The sequence below is a fragment of the Pyxicephalus adspersus genome, chromosome 2 (assembly GCF_032062135.1).
Source record: "Pyxicephalus adspersus chromosome 2, UCB_Pads_2.0, whole genome shotgun sequence".
NCBI classification, from domain to species: domain Eukaryota; kingdom Metazoa; phylum Chordata; class Amphibia; order Anura; family Pyxicephalidae; genus Pyxicephalus; species Pyxicephalus adspersus.
In genome coordinates this window covers 78,829,177-78,850,768 of record NC_092859.1, presented here as the reverse complement: position 1 = coordinate 78,850,768, position 21,592 = coordinate 78,829,177, and the positions used below count along the sequence as shown (strand labels likewise).

Genomic DNA, 21,592 nt, shown 5'->3' with positions numbered 1-21,592 from the left:
TCCTCTATATCACGGTTCACACCATATAATTCAACAGTTTTAATTTCAATGTTGAAAGAGTTATTGACAGACCCTTTATTGCTATTTAGGAATGGTGATTAGAAAAGACATGAAGCATTTATGGAGAAGAACATCACAGCAGTCAATAGATAAAACGGCGGTTTTATTCTATGCCAAAAAGAGTATTGCTCATCAGTTCCATACTTTCTTAGATTCCAGGCAAATCTGCACACTGGTTCCACCAAAAAAATAATACTAAGATTCCAGGTAAAAATAGTCCCAGTAGAATTTTCTAATTAATCCAACTATTTTGGCCATTGTCAGTGCATAAAGGACATTGGGTTCTTCCCCAACTTTTCTAAACTGGGTTTTTGTTTCAGTTCAGTCTCAACTAGCTTTGATGCAAAAAGATGAACAAAATGCAAGGAGTAAAGAACAAAATGCCAGCCCTATAGTTTACTAACTAGATATGTATTATGACATTATGCTATACTAAATCATATATTTTAGTAAGCAGTAAAATAGCTTTGTTACAAGCCATTCATGTCTCCTCTAGCTGCTTGTGTGGTGTAATAATTTAATCTTAGATTCTCAAAGATAAGAAACATGATTTGGAAGTTGAAATGAGTCAGTTTCTAACAGCCAAGTAATATTTACTGTATGTAATTTTATTAAAAGGTCTAACAGGTTCCTAGCTTAAATTTATCATCCGATTGTAAAAAATTAATTTAAATAAAATGCCTATAGCTTCAGAAGTTTTACTAATTGATCATATCTAATGCAATTGTGTATGTTTCTTTCATATTATAGACTCACATAAGGCAAAGCAGGGAGGCTTAAACAAAAGGGACAATTTCATTATTTTCTCAGTTAAAGGGAAGAGAAGTCTGTCTCCAGTAATATGATATGCAATTTTTTGTACCAGAGTTTTCTATATGGTTATAATGAGGACAAGACTTTGGTTTTAAGTCTTTTATCTCTGTTTAATAAATGTATATTTTCTATAGGGTGCATTTTTCTTCAGTGTACTCTTTCTCTAACACAGGGGTGTCAAACTCTGGCCAGGGAGCCAAATCAACCAATGTCCTTTTTTTGATCCCCAAAGGAATCCTAAATATGAACTGCTGCTGGCCGTGTCTGGCATTTCCAGCACTCCCCCTCAGTTTTACTTTTCCTTGCTACTCAAACGCATGGACTTGAATGGTTGGATTTTCATAGAAGAATATTGTTATAAATTTTGTTAGTTTGTGCAAAAAGGTTACCATTGAAATTTAACTACAAGGCTACAAGTAGAGAAAGAGGCATAAGATGTTTTCCTAAATAAAATTTAAAAAATCATTTTTATGCCTCTTTCTCTATTATAAGCTTGTTCCAGATTGAATGTGAAGCAAAACCTCCTTGTTTCCATATGAAAAGGTTTTATATCTAATGATATGGAAAAATGTCCTCAATTTTTTTAATACATTTCAAGGTTGGCCCGTGACTTTGTCTAAGTTTTTAATTTTGGCCCTCAGTGTATTTGAGTTTCACACCCCTGCTCTAAAAGTTACAGTGGCAAGTGCTCTTTTTTGGTCCCAGTATTGTATGTTTACAAGCAAAATAAAGTTTTTATATAAAAATGTGAACAAACATCAAGTAAAAATATAGGTAACATATAATTGTTATAATAACAAAAATATAATACCACCTGTTTAACCTAAATGAGTTGCCAAATTTCCATTTAAAATTGTAATGGTATGAGAATTCAATAAATATAGATTAAACAGGGGATACAGATTTTGAGTGGATATGAGTATTTTCTGTAAACATGAACAATTTTTTTTTTACTACAAATAATTATTATGTATTGAAAGTCATTTTCTATTGTAACCATAAAGTACATGTTAAAACATTTTATTATAGGTAGTAGAAAAAAATATAGTATATGTGTTTGGTGGTGGGGGGGGGGGGGGGGGGGGGGGGTTCCCATCAAATTTTGCTTTCTTGTAGCATATCATTGCCTGTTAAATTAGAAAGAAAAATGAGTTTTTGTTGCAGTTCTACTTAACATGTAGGGAAAAAAATTCAGGTAGAGATGAGGGCAAAGGTTATATTTAAAGCGGTGTTAAAGTATATACATGTAAATGTGGATTGTCAAATTCAATTTTTTTTTTTTTTTTTTGATGTATTGGGCTAGTGGTCTATACCACACACAGCCCGTTGATGGAATTAAAAATCTTAAATTTATTTTAGGGCTCACGGATGAGCTACTGGTAAATGCAATTTGTTCTAACTGTGTAATCCTAAACATTTATATCGATTTGGTATTGATAGTTCTACCAATAATTCTACCAAACATTCATAAAGGTATGGGATTTTATATTAGAAATGTGAATTTTATTTTCATAAAAAACTGTAATTTACAAGATTTTGCAGTCAGAGAGAAATAAGGAGAAAGAAAAAATTCTTAATTCTGATACTATTTTACAAGTTCTTCCAAAATGTGGTAAGGGTGCGTTGTGGTTAAATAAGTCAACTACTTGTATTGCACTTCCAAATGTAAAGGGATTTTGGATAATATGATACCTAAAGGTTTGAATTACAAATGGGCATGGGTACTATAAATAAAAAAACAAAAAAAAACTGTAGTTACATTTTCAAGGTTATGATAATGTAAATAATGTCTCTCTGAAGTTAGACAGAAGTTGCACAATGGCAAAGAAACATGTAACAAACTAAGAAGCAAGTCAAATGCAGACAGTTCCTAGACTCTGTTAGCAACTCGGAGACCACGGATGTTTGAATTTTGACATATATTTATAGCTAAAGATGCTATTGCGATAGCAAATTAAGCTTGAGACATTGGGCAACCCTGTCAAGTTCCCAGCATGATATTTATGAGCTGTGCTTCTGAGCTAGGTAGCTTCAAATATGCCTCAGGGAGAAAAAGTATAAAATATGCAGAGCATCAATAAAAGCTCCACTGATTCCAATTTTCTCTAATACAGAAAACAAATAAGAGCAGAACAGGCTGTCAAATGTTCACACTAGATCTATAGCAAAAACTAACTTAATTTAGTATTGATTATCATGTATACCGACAAAAAAAAAGCCTAATGATGGAAATCTTTTTGAATTCTACATTCATCCTGGACCATTTCTCACTTTTTTCCAGAGAGGTCATGGCTTTTAATGTTGTAGACAAAGGGTTTTGAGGCCCCTATAGAGCCGCCACCATAACCACTGGCTTCCTACTGGGTGCCAAAGCTCCTAAACTTGTAATTACTGCTCCTCCTTATACTTGTAATTAATGTCCTCCCACCTACACATATTCTCCAAATCAATAATTTACCCATTAGAGATGAGAATAGCTCATGGAGCTTCCCAATGAAAAGTGCAGTTGCATCTTCCCCTTACCATGATTATCAACCAATTTAAGTTAGCAGGATGGACACACCTAGGCTCTGGGAAATTAAATGTATATAAAAGGTCCTGCACAGCTAAGAAAGCAATTTAAAGCTACTCTTTGTGAAAAGACATTGTGTAGACAGCTCATAATAATGTCACTAATGTTTGGATTTCTGTAAATCAGTGTCTCTTATAATAAGTATCCTTGCTTATTTCTATGGCATGGTGTGTTCTTGGTAATATGCAAGGTAAAGTGTGTCCCTCTTAATGTATGTCCCAGGTGATACACATTTTGTAAAATTGTATAGTTACATGGCATCCTTGATAACATGACATTTTATGACTTTTCATACAAGACACTTCTTTTCATACACCATTACTCTGGCACCTCTGGTAACACAGTGATATTTTATGTGTTGTAATGTAGAATTATCCTGTCTTTCGAAATATGGTACCTCTGGTAACAAGCCTCCAGTAACATGCCATTAGTTTGTCTTTTGTAACAAGAAACCTCTAATAAAATGCCATTAGTTTCTTTTGTAACATGGAACTTTGGCAACATGACATCAATTCATCCTTTACAGTAAGACACCCCTAGAAACTTGGCATTATTCAGCTTTTTGTAATAAGGGGATAACCTGGTTTAATAATATGACACTGTAGAAATATTGGTGTCATTCTTGCTGCTAAACCTCCTCCTCTAGTTACATAAAACCATTTTAGCTGTTACTCTACATTGGGTAAAATGGATCTGGCTCACTTGTGTGTGTACCTTTATTTCATTGCTTGGACAAAATTTACCTTATTGTCAAATCAATAAAGAGCCAAAACTGCTACCTTGCCTGTGGTTCAACTTTTCTTTAATCCATCTCTGATAGGCAACCCTGTAAGTTAAACCCACCAGTTAATATGACCCTGCTGTAGCTATATACAATTAGGACCTTATTTGTAACAACTGCATTTTTACAAATTTGAATATCTACTTTGCTTATGCCAACAATATGATTTAAATTTACTAATTTTCCAAAGCAGGTTTTATTGTTATAAGATGTTGATGGCAACACAGAAAAATCAGTTTGAGACTTCTAGTCTTGATGCGTAGATTTAAAGAGCTGTGCAATTTTTTTTCAGTGTCAGGAGAGGCGCTTGGCAATTTGACACAAACAGAGACAAACAATTTGTTCTATAAGCTTTTAGGATGACTTCCATGTAGTGTGAACAGGTAATATAGCTGAAGGTATTCAGTGGTAAAATAAATGCTAACTGAGGAGAGCCAAATTACTTTGTTGTATGCTGGACCTTTGTCTAAACTGTCACAAGAAACATGCAGAAGGGTTTCTTAATCAAGGTTCTAATAGAGGTGTTCAGAAATTCTGTCACTCTTGCAACAGATTTATATTCAATATTGGCTTTTCCCTTCTGGCTTTGGGATGCTGATTGTTCAGTGTACTTCGCTGCTTTGGAAAGGGGAAGATGGAGAGATGCTGAATATAGGGAGCCACCTACTAAACCTGATAGCTCTGATGTGTGTCTCAACATTGTGTGGACCAACATTTACATACTACTTTATTACTGTTTTTATGATTTTATTTACTAATTCAACAATTTTGATTTTAAGTTATAAGTGTTTGTGTTAGGTATATCAGCATATGTATTGCTACATCTTAAACTGGCTAATCACACTGTAATAATGCTATAAAGTAATAAAGCATGTAATTGTCACAATGATAAAATTATTACACAAATTCCCGAAGATATTAAAATGTTTCAATGGATCCTTAAGGGTGAAAAGGTTGAGAAAGACTGAAGCAGAACATTGCTAGATATTATATGTTAGATCAGAGTGGCAAACACTTGTTTGAGTGTTCTTTTCCATCAGAATGTTTAGGGGCCTTTTGTATCAGTAAAAAAAAATCACTGAAAAATAGTTTCTCATGGACAGTACATAATGAACTGTTGCTACCCATCTTTATCAGACTTCTCTGGGGTCAAGACCTAGAGATCAAGATGTAGACTAAAGCTCTAGAAAGTAGTTCAGAACATTTAATTGGGATGATAGAGGGCCAGGGACATAAAAGCTAAGTGCAAACTTTACAAATCTCCAGATGTCCATCTACATTTAAATTAAAAGATGAGTGGTGAGAGGCAACTCCCTTTGAAACTTCAAACCATGCATACAGTTATGTTGAAGCCTTAAAACATGAAAAAATCAAATCAAATATTATTCTACTGTGTATTATGGTCCAGATAAATTAAATTAGACATGTAAAGCAAACATGCATGTACCCCAGTAAATCAGTATGAAAAAAATTTGAAATATCAGAAGACATTTTAAGTTTCCTATTAACAGATTATCACTTCTGTCTTCTTCTCTTCTGTCTTCTATCAGAACCACATCTAATTTGTAAGCACAAATCATCTCTACTGTGCTTATATCATGTACAATATAATTTCATTTTCATAAACTGATCACTAGAATGGCAAAAATAACATTTGAAAGCAGTATCCTGGAATCAACTTTCATTGGATTTATAAAATAACTTAAAAAGTAACAAGAGAAAACATATATTTTGACAACTTGATAGTACTTACTTTCTCTTATACAAATTATAGCATGCTTCCTTTTTCTTGACAATTTGAAGATTCTGATAAGGAGGTTTATGACATAATAATCCCATAGGATTCTCAAGCCTGTAAAGCCGAGAATGCTCTAAAAGGCAAAAACATTAACAACACATGTCAGGTCCCTCGAACAGGAAAATACCTATTTATAGACTTTACAGACTGTTCCTACTGAATGCTTACCATATGTTAAAAAAAACTTAAGCATTATATAACAACTAAATCAGTTTTGATGCTTATATTTAAACTACATGTCACAACCATTGTTTTTTTTAAGATTTATTTTTTATTAAAAGGAAGTGTCACATTTATTTAGTTTTGTATAAAGCACAGAAAGGTTAAAACTCCCATCAGGTTATCTTTTGCTGCCTGCAACCCACTAAGGAGATCTTTTTTACATGTCCTAAAATGTGACAGAAAATGAAAGGAAATCTCTACAAAAGTGAACATAATTTTCATCTGTTATTGATTTACTCTGTACTTGGGTATTTCATAAGCTATGGGGTATTAAGGTAAGGCTATCTAAACCCAAGAACAAAAATATACTAATTCAAAGCTTAACTAAAAATCTATTCTGTGCATACAGGAAATACCAAATGATGCCAGAAATGCTTCTTGTACCTTACTAGGAGTCCAACAGCAAGCAAAAATCTTATCCTTTCTTTCTATGTAAGTCGTCAATTCTATCATCCCCAATGAAGGTTTATAGAGGTGAATTTAAAACCTGAATACTCTACAGTACCACAGACACTAAACAATGAGTTTTATCACACCTTACTGTTCAGAATGTTTGCTGTAACACCATTCATTTAAGATGGCAACACTCATTTAGAATACATTTTGAAAACAGCTCTCAACAGCCTTGTACAAGACGCCGTTCATCGTGGAGCACTGCATTGCCAAAAATGTTACAGATCTGTTTGCATTTAAATGAATGGGCTTCAGTTTCAGATGTAATCTACAAAATAACCACTTTCACAGTGTTATCTACAGAGCTGGGATGACAGTTTGACATCAAGATCCTGCTGCATAGTGTGAGGTGATGCAGATTCACCTTTATTTCCAAATAAACCAAAAACATTTGTGTGTGTGTGATATACCAACATATAGAAACTGCTATACCATTTTTACTGTGATTCTTGTAGATCAAATGAGTTGAGATGTCTCTGGCGGCAGGACTATAGTTGTTCGCAATGGAATCGCTGTAATAAACAAAGATATATATTTGGTATGAAATGTTTGTCTGAATATACAATATATATTTTATAACTATAACTTTTACATTTTTTGGTGAAAAAAAAAGAATAAAAACAACTTGAACTGGAATGTATACAATATGTAAACTATGTTTTGGTAAAATCAAACTACAGTCAGATAAAAAGGACACTTTATTTTACCTCTATTCCTTAATCATCATTAACCTGTCTTGTAAAGACCCAAATTTATCCTTTTATCAGGCTTTACATCAAGACACAGAGGGATCTATGTTGCAAATTTAAATAAAAAGTTGCTGAAAGTACCATATATATTTTGCATATTTTAAAGTACATAAATATAGGACATGTTCATCTTCAAAAAATTAAAAAAAAGTGTGCCAGACCCCATCAACATCATATCATTTTGGAATATTATTTTTTTCTTTTTTATGCATACACTACCATATGTGTCCCACACACAAATCTGGGCAGTCTACATAGCTCAGACAGCTAGAACTTTGATAGCATTGGCTTAATACAACCATTCTGGATGTTCACTGCTTATCAATGAGCCAACTGCACATTTGCCTTGCTGCTGCTTAACACATAATAATCCAGGTTCTAAGGAAGAATTGTCATTCATCAAACAGTTTATCTGATGCAGCTGACTTTTCACAACAGTGATTTTCATCAGGACAACATAATGCACACGCTAAACTTCTTTTAATAGCTAAATCTACTCAAAAGTTACACATTCAGTTTTGGGTTGATGGCAGGGTTGGAATTACCCAGCAGACTGTATCTTCTTCTGAGTTTCCAGCTATGATAGCTGTCAGCTATAATTATCATCACTGCCTTGCTCCCCCACGCTTGCTACATGCATTACCATTTCAGCTTGGCTTGAGTTTGACCAAGTTCTTTACTCTCTTCCTTGGTATTAACTCCACAGAAATTATAGAGTTTGCCAAACTTTCTTGTTGCAAACTTGGAAAAGGTAATGACTACAGAGGGCAGAGGCTGGAATTCCCTACACAAATGGAAACAACAATACAAATGATTGAACCATCAACCTTGTATGTAACTCTGGAACACCAATGCCCTAATTTTAATATAGTTTACTGTATTGTTTTGCAGAAGGGTGAAATGTGAAATGGAAAAGCAGAATTGAACCCTCGGCCTAATACAATAAACAACCAGAACAAAACATTGTACAAAGGTCTATATTTAATCAAATGCTCCATAGAAAAGAGAACTTTAAAAACTCAAGTCCTTGAATAGTAATTTGCAACTGTGGAGTGGCAAAATGTGCTTGGTGGCTAAATAAGGGTGTCATATTCATGCTATAATTTCACATCCAACAGATCATTTTCTGTGTCCGCATCCTTGCAAATGAGGCAAATAATATGGAATGTGAAAGAATGATTTGTGCTATCAATGACATCTGGAGCTTTGGTGCTGCAGTTATTAGCTGATATTTTTTCACCCGGCAGCAGAGACTAAAATCAATCATTGTGATAACGAAGCATGGCATAAGTTGTCTGCACTGTCATTTCAATCTGATTAATCACACATCCACAGACCTTTACCTTAAAGAAGCAATTGTTCCCATTTAATCAAAAAGAAACATTCATGCTAATATGATACATTAATAAATGTAATTGAAACTTTAAATGCTAAATGATATATAGGATTTCAGACACCTGCCAACCATATAGTGCTCTTCAGTATAAAAACAGAAGGAAAATATACATTTTGATGTTATGTTTGCCAATTCACATATGAACCACAAGCAGCTTTAAAATAACTTGGGTAGAAACAAAATTGTCATTTGGGGTTAATTACATTTGAAAATGTGTTTACTAGCAACAAAGAAATACAGTTGGAAGATATGGCAAAAGCTTCCTTCTTTTTTTTTAACAAAAACAAGTTTCAGTTTTATTAGTGACTGAAAGAACTCCTTGTATTACAGCTGTATCTCATTGCTCTGTTGTCTTTATTATTGTTAATAATATTTTTTTTGCTATCATATAGGACATCCACTCATTTAAAATTAAAGAGGATGCTAGCTACGTTACCTACCCAATACAAACATTGGAAAAATATGTGATATGTGATTTTTTTCATTACCAGGCAAATAAACACAGAAAATAAAATAAGGGGTTTGTTTTACTTGTGAAATGATTTATATTTCTGTAAATCCAGTCCTGAGAATTACAAAGCTCAATGCCCACATAATTTAGCATTGTTTGACAGGACAGAAGACCTGATTTTTCTCTGCTGTAGTTCACCAACACCTCTCCTCCCCAGCCCCACCTTGTAAAGCAAACAATGAAGGTGAAGTTTCATACCGATGAGCTCCTATCTGTCATTCTGTTCTCTCCTCCTCTATCAGCAATATTCACGATTGATTGTGCTACTTTCTCCCCTAAAACACATTTAAATATGTTATTGAATATTGAGTGCATTTATTTGTGTATTTTTGATCTGCTGGGAGCCAGCAGCTGGGTTCTTGGGGTTTCTATTCTCCAATGTACTGTATATGTCACTATAGTTTGAAAGCATACTCTGGGGTAATAGTGACTAGCCTAATACTGACCATTTTCCATACCCTCTGATGCCTTGTAAAAATACTGTTTATATTACTAAGCTATAATTAATGTTAGCCATAAGGGTAAAGAAATGAAAACCAATAAAATAGTTCAGAAATTGTCAAATGCTGACAGTAATAAATGTTAAATGCAGATTTTTTTTTTAACAAATCATGTTTTGGCCTGAAACGACTAGTAAATCATATGGCTGCAACTTAATGGGCCTAATTTATTAACACTCTCCAAGGCTGGAGAGGATACAGAGGATCCAGCAAACCTGGAATGGATTTCTTCAACATCATTTGCTATCAAATGTTTTGAATCCTGGAACAAATCAATTCCAGGTTTGATGGATCACCTAGCTTCACTGTTTAAAGTGTATCCTCTCCAGCCCTGGAGAGCTTTATTAAATCAGCAATATAGGATGTAAATGGTAAAAAGCTAGATTAAACCCAGTCGGATAAATTGAGAAATCTGACCAGATTTGGAAATTATTAGTCAGAATTTAGATTTTTAGGTTGTTTAAAGTGAATACTTTTGGTTAAAAATCATTAGAAATGCTTTGCTTATCCAATTTTAGAAAACTTGAACAGCATAGGGGAAGTCTGAATCAATTTTTCTATTCCTTTCACTTCTACTTGGACTGATAAAACAGGCAAAATGTTAAGCCACAAAGGGGGGAAAATGTATTTGCCGAATCTGTAACAATTATTGTGATTTCACTTGGTTAACAGTCACAATATTAGAAAACCAGATGACCTTTATTAGCAACTATGGGGGAAAAATACCTGTTTGTAACTGAAAATATCAAAATTAAATCACAGATGTTAACAGTCACAATATGAAAAAAAACAGCAAATTTTCTTAGCAACACTGAGGAAAAATGTGGACAACTGGAAACAAAATTCTGTGATATCACTTGCTTATCAATCGGACTGTTCTCACATACTTTTTTACAAAGTAACCCTTTTACCCAAAAACTTTCCCAAAAGCACTTTTCCTTCTGGTCTTTAATGCAGCCTGCCATTACCCAGCAAACAGCAATAAAATAAACCTCTTACCTCTTCGAAAAGTCATAAACATAAAACTTATCTTTTTGCAGTGGTAGCAAAAACAAAAAACAAAACTATAGAGTGTGTCCTGAAAATACACTTGAACTCCAGAAAGCAGTATATTCATCCGAAAAACAACTGACCCCAAATATTTTTAACTCAAGCTTTTATTAATATCCAGTATTTATATAGCACAGACATATTATGCAGTGCTTTAAAAAGTCCTTAGTCATATCACTAACTGTCTTTCAATGGGCTCACAATCTAATGTCCCTACTATAGCCTACAATAGTCATATGTCATTACCACAATCTAAGATCAATTACTGGAGTACCCACAGAAACACAGAGAGAACCTACAAACTCCATGCATATAGTGTCCTGGCTGAGATTTGAACCTGGGACCTAGCCCTGCCAAGGGCGGAGTGCTAACCTCTGAGCCACCATGCTTTCCTCTGTTTCTTTTTGACCAATCTTTTAGAAATAAATGACACACTATTTTATATGAATTGAATGTGGTTGTCCATTTTAAGCTACGACATGCTGCTCTGTTTAACTTTCTTCCATGCTCCCCGAGACTGCTGGAAAACTTATGCTCCCAAAATTGAGGTAATCAGGTTTGCCCAAGAATTATGCATATATTAAATGTGAACAGATCACAGTGGGGTAAATATGTGTTTCTGCAAAACACAAGCATGTATTGTTATAAAAGTTTTTATGAAGTTGGCTGAACTTAAAATTAGCAGATCCATGCAACACAGATCAATCACATTTTGAATCTTGTTCTAAAAGAAGAGCATGGCACCGTTCAAGCATAATTTTTTAAACTTGTCATAAGTCGATGTACAAATTGCAACAAACTGTTCCTGATGACCCAACGGATGATCTGGGACAGGAGACTTCTGCTACCTGGTAAATGGATGTTTGTTCAAAGACAGGGTCTGGGGGGATTAAGCATCTATGACAGAATCCTGGTTATTAGGGACTCTGGATTCTGGTTTAGAGCATAATTGTGGACTTCCTGCTCACATTTACTGGTATAACGAGTCCGGTGTTTAGGTTAGTTTGAAGATTCTGAAGAGAGTTGGTCAGATGGTCACATTTTGTTTTTCATTTTTAGTGCTTTTATGGGACACCCCTGGTGCCAATTTATTTATTAAGTTGATAGTGCAATACTAAACCACCACATTGTATACCTTGCTTATTAAGTGTTACATTATGCAAGTTTTTTTATTAGCTTTAGACATAAACTCTGTACATAAAAATAACCAATACACTATTTGCTATTAAAAAAAAATGATGTGAAGACTTTTATCTGTAGACAGGAAGAAATTGAAAATACATTTTTAGATGCAGTCCTAAGTGAACTGGAAACTGACTTATAATTGACATATGTGTCACTGCAACAGCTGCTTTTTAGATTGACCATTCTTCCTTTATTAACTGTTGCTTTCAGAGGTTACCATCCTGTACACATGCCTTTTTTGTTGTGCAAGGCAATAACATTTGAAAGACAACTTACTATATTGATTCAGAAACATGACAAAACTTTTAAGAAAGCCAAGCAAAAAGCACATCTTTGCAAGGTGAATGACTGACTAGTATCAAAACATGTATTTCAAGAGATGTCCTCATCATATGACAAGTGGTGTCAAACAAAAATTGGAGAATGTGGCAGAATATTTTACATAGTATGTGTTGCTATTTTATGAAGTCATTTCAAATCAGGCATTCTATTCAAACAGAAAAGGCTAGGTTATGCATTTACTACATGTGGACATAAAACTGATGAGTGTTCTAGTGTAAAGGAATTAGGCTAAATGGCAATCAATTGAAGAGCATACATTTGGGGTGGAGGAGTTACCATGAAATACCCATCTCAGAAGCTGCTGATGGAAGGCACTATTCCCCCAGCTCATGAACTACTTTCCAGTTCAACAGTCTTGATGTTTTCAGTTCAACCGTCTTGTTTTTTTCTATGTCACGTCCTTCTAAATTGTGAGAGTTTGAACCAAGCTATTTATGTTTATTATGATTGTAGTTAGTCTGAGTTGGTTTAATGCCATACTATACAAGCAAAGAACATATCACAACATTCCCTTTCCCAACTGTGTAAGGGCACAGGCTGTCACACGTAACCTTCACGTAGCCATCAGAACATCCCCATTACCTGTGCACCCCAAATGTACAAAAGCTCCAGTTGGAATATATGCCATGCTGAACATACCCATTGTCTGTGCATATCCACTGTTTAAAGGTCCATGCTGCCAAATATACCAAGTAAAACATCTGGACTGCTTGAATATCCCTTCTGTATGACTGCCATATATGCCATGGTGTCTAGATACTTCTATTGTCCTATGGCCCATGCTGCCATATGTGGCATGATTTCAGCAAATTTCTATTGCACTTGAACCATGCCTGAACTCAAGCTACCTTATGTGCCATGCTGTCAAAACATCACTATTATGTATACACATGATGCCACGTGCCATGCTTTTAGAATGTCCCCATTACTTGTGCACCTTTACTTTGTAAGGGTCCTTGCTTTCTTATGGGCTAACAGTCAGGAAACAGCAAATATGGCAGACAAGGATAGACAGGTGAATTTCACATTTTTACATTTCTATGTTCTAATTTGCCTTATGGGAAAAACATGCTTTATTTTATTACTTAGAACTCAATCTACTGTATTCATCACCCCAAGGCAATTTTTTTTAAAAAAATGTAATGTTCAGAAACTTTGCAATTATCTAGTCAGCAAGTTACATTTGTGAAATGGCAAAAATATATGCAACAAAATATTCACTCGTCCCTAATAGCAGTCCATCTAGCCCAAGTAAAATCTGTCAATCTGTAACTAATGTAAAATGTTCATGTCCTCTGTTCACCAGTGATATCCAAGGACCCATGACAAAAAACATCAGATCAATATCAGACTTCTTAAGAACTTTATGACTAGCATAACCAAAACTTTCAGCTTTACATGATTCTTTTAATTTTACATTGTACTCTGCAATGAAGACTTCATTTTTGTGTTTTATGGACCAGTAAGCCTTCTGAAAACCGAAACTTAAAGATACCAGTCCAAACTAAAATTCCTTCTGTACAGAAATTTACTCTGGTACAAATCATTACTGCTAAGGTACATAACAACATTGACAATGTGCTAGTGAAAATATTTAAACTGAGCCATTTATGTATGTATGTATGTAAACACCTATCTTCTTTTAACACTTTAACATAATTTTCTAAAGAATCTTACAATGAATCACCAGCAAAAAGAAAACATTTAACATAATCTCACAACAGTAGCCAGTTTTAAAATAACACACCCTGAATCAAGAGAACTAGATGCTTTTCTGAAACTACAAAGTCCAAAAGCTTCCTTAAAAAACAAATAAAGCAATATTTTGACCCAGGGAATTGAGTCATCTGACCCTGGGAGGAAAATGAGATTGTACTTTCCATTCATGTTGCACAACTGGTAACAGTTCCACAGAGTGGTGTGGTACAGAAGGCTGTATAGCACCTAATGTAGAAGTACAAGCTTTCAATATAAAATAAATCAGTTAAATAGGACTGCAAGTATTGAAAACAATATACTGAAACTTGTGTTGGGATTCAATCTAGTGGTTATATATTGCAGTTTAGAAAATACATTTCTACTGTACCTATGGAAATTTACATATCTGATACAATGTGAGCCCACCCTGCTAAGTAAAGAACAGGTGCATCCCCATGAGAAATTAGGAGCATGGCAAGTGCAACTCTTGTCAACTAACGTGCACCCGAGGCTTACCAAAATTGAACAATGAGTTTAAAATAACAAAATCGCCAAAGAATATTTCCAACACCTTGTTGAATCTATACCACAAAGAACTATGGGAGTTCTGAACATAAAAAGCAAAGTGTACCTATTAAAGTCATAGTTGAGTATATATATGTGGCCAAACAGAAATCATGCAAGGGCTGATATGGAGACTGTTCTGCGTATATTTAAAGGCATTTCATCATGCCACAGCTTTGTTTAGGAAGCAGTTAATAGTTCCAGTTTTTATCCCAGCATGTGTATATTAGGTGCCTTAAAGAAACGGTTAAATTAGCAAAGTCAACAGATAAGCTTGCTGTATAGAATAAGGATAGCAACTAGGGCCATAATGAAATTGTAAGGCTCAACCAAGCAATTTAAGGAACAGCTTTGTTAAATTATATAAGTATAATAATACAGCCAGTAATGAGTTTTTCTCCTTTGAAATTTCAGGTATTTTCTTATGTTGGAATAAGAATGTATGTATATAGAATGAAAGAAGGGCACACATGGGCCAGCTGAGATATTTTGAATTATATTAATGTGTGTAAAAATAGGTCTTGCCATATATCTGCAAAGAAAAAAAAGAAAGCCACAATGCTAAGCAAAGTCATGTTATATTCTTTGATTTGTGGAAAAAATGCACTTCAAAATGTTCATCATATAAAAGACGGCAGACAATAGCAAACAACTGCATTTTCCCCTCCAGCCTAGTAAAAAAAAAAATAAAAGCACAAAAAGTTTTGCCTATTAAGTGTATTTACTTCTTAAAAAAAGGAGCCGGGTGCAGGAGAATTAGGTGTTCTTGAGCACACACATTTATGAGTGATGCAATTGGCTGATAAATATGAAACAGTTCTTTCAAAGTTTACTTTATGCTTCATTGTGAATTGGCATTCAAATTTGCATAGAACAGAAGACTTTAACTAAGAAAATCCTTATTAGGCTTATTAGGCTTTTGTAAATCTCTGGAAAAAGATTTCCATTTGAACCAAGAAACCAGGCATACAGGTAGCACATTTGTTTCAGTCAGTTCACTAACTTCGCATTATAAGAAGCAGAAGTAAATCACAACTAATGTGTAGTACTGAAAAGCTGGAAGGACAGTCTCAACCTTTTAGGAAAGACCATGTTCAGTAGATTTACAGACCATCAACACACTAGCTGCCTTCAAAAAATATGACAAATTAGTAAAAAACCAGAACAGCACCACAATATTCAAGTGCCATAATAATCCTCAACCCTCTTTCAAACAGAATTATCACCCACATTGCTTTCTGCTCCTTTTACTATATCACCCACCCAGTGTAACTACTACTTCTTTATATCACACAAAGCAGACTACCCCCTTTTTACTACTAAAATACTAGTCTAGCCTTTTACCCACCTAATGTTTACCAACTATGTCTGCCTCACCACCACCACCACTCTCAATTCTTTTGATTTTATTTATTCTACAAATGGGGCATGGACCAAGTTTGCAAGGAGAATACATCCCCTGTAGCTTGTGTTAAAACTCTAAAGATTTTCCAGGGGGCTCAGACTCCTCCTTCATCTGTACAAAGGTTAATACTGAGGAGAAAGCGGGTGGTGGACACCAGAGCTGCATGTTGGACACAGGATCTCCTAACAAATCAGGCAGGACAGTTGGGAGCAGTGAAGGTTCAAATGCCATGGTATCCTAGACCAAGAAATAAAGGTTTCTCAATAGCTGTAGGTAGTAGCCTGAAAGGACTAACTGTTAACTGTTTCAATGCCCTAGTGCCCTTATTCACCCCAATGCAATGTGATGTTTGATCAACATATTAATAGCAATGTCCTAATGCACCAATGAGTGGAAAAGCAGAAGGGAAAAGCAGAAGAGCAAAGCACATTTGTTGAAGACAGACTGGCAGCCATCCTATTGAACACCTATAGAACATATTGCATTGTATTGTGTGACCATAATTGTAGGGGTGTTGAGTGGCCTGTGAGACAAACTCACAATGATGAGTTTGCAAGTTATTTGCCATGCTCCTTTACGTGTTACTATTACCAAAATTCTGAGATGCGGGAAGGGCAAAACCAGGTTACAGGTGGAAATGTGCAAAATGTCTTTCTGTAGATCAAAGTAAATCTAAAGTATATTAAAGGAACACCACCAAGTAATAAATCTCCAGTCCTTACATAGTTGACTAGTTGCTAAACTTTACTGGTTACATCAAAACTGACAGAACTGTTCAACATGGTAAACTATTTTCCTTAGGAAAATATATGAATATGCAAAATATATATTTAGGTGTTTGTTTAGACTTCCAAAGAAAAGTCAAAGAAAAAAATATATATACAGTGAATGAGAGGACGGAACTATAGAAGACTGTTTAAAATTTTTAGAATCTCTGGCCTAGAAATAATAAAATGGAAGATCCAGAAAAGTAGTTTCTCTGCAGTGGCCATAAACTGAAGTACAGATTACTGTATCAGCATTTTCCAAGCTGCATTTATTGTTAGCAATAAATATAAGTAGACAAAAATGTTCAAATGAACAGATTAAACCATATAAGAATATCTTAGGCCTGCGGTGTAAGGATTCAACTCCACACAGCGATTTTAAGAGGTAACATGAATAAGAAGTCAATAAAGTTTCTTATTTGAGATTCTAAAACGAAGTTAAATTTGGCAGCTTCTCCAGACCCCTACAAAAATAGGTCCCACTTTACGTAAATACCAGAAAAAAAAAAAAACAACAACAAATATGCAGTTCATTCCTAAAATGCTTAAACAATTTCCAATGTTTTATTCCTTTAAAAGACTATGCAAGTACAGAGTACCTGTTGAATTTCCAGAAGTAAACTTCTAATTTAATTCTCTAGACCAGCGTTTATCGGCTTTAACATGGGGTAACCTCACTGCTCTAGACTGACACCACTGAACTTGCAAGGAATAATGTCAGCCGTACCCAATTCAAGATAAGAACTGGGATGGCTAAATTGACTCCTTACGATAACACAGAAAGTGTGCACAAGACAGCTCTGAATTTTTCACATAATTAAAAATTTCAATAACAGCGATTAATAAGAAAAAAAATGGAAGCAAAATAATAGGTTAATTTTCAGGTTCTACATACAGGTAGTCGCCAAGTTAAGGACATCCGACATACAGACTACCCCTAGATATGAATGAGCTTCCCTGGTGTGCAGGACAGAGGCTTAATAGGGGTGCAGGGGGCGTTTGCCTGAGCTGTTCTGCAAACTTTTGTAACTCTTTAATGACCAAGACAAATTCTGCAAATGTTTCTTTTTGCATATCAAACCACAGCTTGCTCCAGAAGTTAATGTATGTCTAGGCTCCATCAAGTTCTTTTCTTTTTGCTTTTTTTGTGATTAACTTACTGTGAGGATTTTTTACAGTAACTGAGACTACAGTCAAGCCCCTAAAATACTGAATATGTTATGAGTTAAGATGTCAGAGGAAAATGTATGCGTCTTGTATTTTGATTGAAACAAAATAGGATGAACAGTCTGTGCTTGTGCAAGAGGCAGATTGGTTGAAAAATTCCACCTGTGGAAAGGGGGGGGGGGGTTAGTCAATTAGCTAATCGTGCCAAGTGGCTCCCACACCTTCACGCTGCATTTTTTGCACCTGGATTTTGTAAATTTGTATTACCTAGGTAATTACCTTAGGTCTAAAAACAAACTTCATTTTTTATCATATCACCTATACTCCCAGCTCAGTTATATAAAAGGTACTAGACTTTAAAAAAAATGACTTAGCATTATATATGATAAGTAGCATGCAGTTTCCTGTTATTCACAGACATGTAATATTGTGAATTGCTAGGCAGGGCTAAGAAAAACATTCTCAAAACTAAGAAACTGATTCAGTGTTTTGTCTGTACCACTACCTGTAGAAACCCACAAACTGGGTCTTATCTGCAACCAAGATGTGGCCCCTAAGATACTGGAATATTCACATAGGAACCTATTTTACATTATTACCAGCCAAAGCATGCAAAGCTGGAGTAGTGCCTAATAGGGGGCACTCCAGATTTTATGACTATCCCAGGACACCAGGTTCAGTGGGTTTCAGTTATACTCTGAGTAGGTCTATTAAAAATTCCTTCAATTTACCAAGATGTTCAATGTACATTTCCAACACCTTAGCTTGACAGTAATAACATATCTTCTAGGACAATGAACTAAATCAGGATCATATGCACAATAAATACAATTTTTTAAATAAAAACCGTATTTATTGATGTTGTCTAGTCTTTTTCTTTGCTATAATCCCCCTATCCCCAGCAACATCTCTTTACAAGAAAATGTAAACCTGTTTCTTTGTCTTCATGGGCAACACACATTTACACTAAATGTCAAGTGACATACAAAACAACTACGTGAATCTGCCCTGATATCAGTATCTGTCATCCCTTGCACAGGAACACTTGATCTTGAAGGGATCGGCAACACTAGCAAAAATTTTACTCCTTGAAAACTAGCCTTCAAAGGAGTAGAATCTTCAATAAACAAGCTCCATCAGCTAGTAGAAGTGGAAACAGCATCTCAAATACTTCATGGGTAGCACTCCCTCTGGTAGGGGGTATACCTACATGTCATGTGGTCTCTGCCCACTCACAGGATTCTCCCTATGAAAGAAGTGACAGCCATCAGTCTGTGTGTACACTTCAGAATCTGATCTTGGTTTATCCAGAATTCCAGATTACGCCTTTGCCTCTCGATTTTGTACTGTGCCTTGTTTCTCTGGTTCCTGATCCCAACTTTGTGCAGACCTTCCCTGATTGCCAACTACCCTAATCCGAAACTTTCTGACAACACTTTAACATCAAGTACCTGTACTTTGTAAATTCTACCATGTCAGCTGTCACTAAATATAGCATGTACAAGAGCTGTAAAACTAGGCATGCCTTCCTAAGTCTATCACCCCTTGTGGTTTGCGCTGGTAAAGCCTGATGTTGGTATCTTAGACTCTGGACCCCATTTACACCCCAGACAGGGAGATTGGTGACAGATAGGGTATACCACCCACCTGTTCAAACTAACAGTCATAAGAGAAAAATCAGCAATGATAAAATAGAGACAAGCAGGCTTCACAGTTTCTGAGCCCATCAGCTGTAGACACCTTTACATTCCCTGTACAACTTTGAACAAACACAGGTACCAGGTCCTTGTTGTTTGAATATGGGCTCATTTCTTCTTCTACAGTCAATACAGTAGTTGCAATTGATGATAACCATATCACACATACTGTGCTTAGTCATTAGGACAAATCCCTATAGCTTTCAAGAAAATGAGGCTTTAAAGCCTATCTGAACTTTTAGGTTAAATCAGCTAAAATTCCAGATGCACAAAAAATGTGTTCAAAGTCTTTGTTTTCTTTAAAAAGCAACAACAATGACAGAGTAGAAAAGCCCATGTCTCATTAAAACACTACAAAGAATAACCTTTGCTCTCTGTTTGTAACACGTTGGCTCTCTAAAGAGGTCCTAAATGCCCTTGGATGAGTCATATGGCTCTTTAATTAGCTAAAGTCAAGCTTCTTACTGATTGACGAGTGGTTTATGTCAGACCTCTGCTTCCACAGAGCTAAAGTTCCTCTCTGCTGCATGCTACCGGGGTACAGACTGTTTTACTCAGAGCAGGGTTGGTTTCTTAAAATGAACTAAAAGATTTTGCTTGGATAACTAATTTTAACTAAAACTACTCTTTAAATACATAGGACAATGTCAGTGCCTTTTATAAAACCAAAAACTGCTGTCATTAAGCTTGTGCACATTTAAATGTGGGCTATGTAACTGTATTACTGATAATGTAATGATTAATTCTACATGATTGTAGAAAGCAATATTATGTCTAAACCTGCATAAAAGTACAATTTAATAGATACATCTTAGGCAGCAGGATATTATGCTCCTCTGCTAATAGATATATTATTTAAAGCAATGGCAACCATTTGAAAGATTCTTAACGAGTGATAGGCCAGCGGGAAAAATCCCAGTCATATCAAAATGTAATTGTTTTGTAAGTATGCATGTATCCCTTTCCAGGAGAAAGAATGCAGAAAATTTGCATTTTAACCAACTTAAGTTGTGATAAATAACTAAAATTTAGCTGTTTGTCTCCATTAGTAATTAAGAAAGCCCTGAAACATTGTTCTCTGCTGGCGTTTTTTTCCATCAGATTTTAGTGTAGCCTCCAGTCTGTTTGTAATTGCACTTTACTGTAGGCAGCTTGCCTCAAAGCACAGAGCATATGGCATCCTCACAGGACTGGATATCATTTTTTTCAACGATGTGCAAGTCAGTTGGTCATTGTCTGTCTCTTCGGAATATTTGAAACAGCTGATCTAATCCATTTCGGAGGTGAGAAATTCTCTTTTGTCTTTCTCCTGAACATTTTGCTGCATATTGTGGAGGAATGTGAATACAGAGAATATCAGATGGAAATAACATTTGAGTTGCCTTTAAACACTTATTGTACAACATACAATGCAAAAGAACGAACAAGTAAATAAGCTAAAGAACAATTTCTGCTAATTAAAATATCCCAAATGACACGGGTAAGGAGCTCAATGAGTTCTAAATATTAACATTACAAAGATGCATATCTAAAACATTTGAAGTTTTGCTAAGGAAGTGCATTTGATCTTATTTTATACCATTTTAGACTCCAACGCTCTGAGACTACACACATTTATTAAAGATAAATTAAAGATTCAAGTCATACTCACAGAGGAGATGATCTGGATTAGGAAAAAAAAACACAGACGTCTAAATACAATTTAATTATTAAAAATTAAAAAAGTTACATGCACACACTTAGCTTGGGGCCTTTGGTGCATTTCTTAAAGACTTTCTTTAAATAGAATTCATTTGCTAAATTAATTTAACCAAAGGCATTCTGATTTCTGAAACTTGCCACTTTGTGGAAATTGTATTTTT

General features: G+C 35.0%; 1 protein-coding gene across 3 annotated transcripts in view; it reads right to left on the bottom strand.

Annotated features, from left to right (window-relative positions):
- LOC140323816 (dynein axonemal heavy chain 3-like) overlaps nt 1-21,592 on the bottom strand; it is a 182,402-nt gene that overhangs the window by 115,832 nt on the left and 44,978 nt on the right. For all 3 annotated transcript variants that reach the window (XM_072401191.1, XM_072401192.1, XM_072401193.1), the window contains exons 3-4: nt 7,132-7,211; nt 5,980-6,097 (exon numbers count right to left, since the gene is read on the bottom strand). In XM_072401191.1, the coding sequence (XP_072257292.1) occupies nt 5,980-6,065 (86 nt within the window). In that variant the 5' untranslated portion in view covers nt 6,066-6,097; nt 7,132-7,211. The remainder of the gene's footprint in view (nt 1-5,979; nt 6,098-7,131; nt 7,212-21,592) is intronic.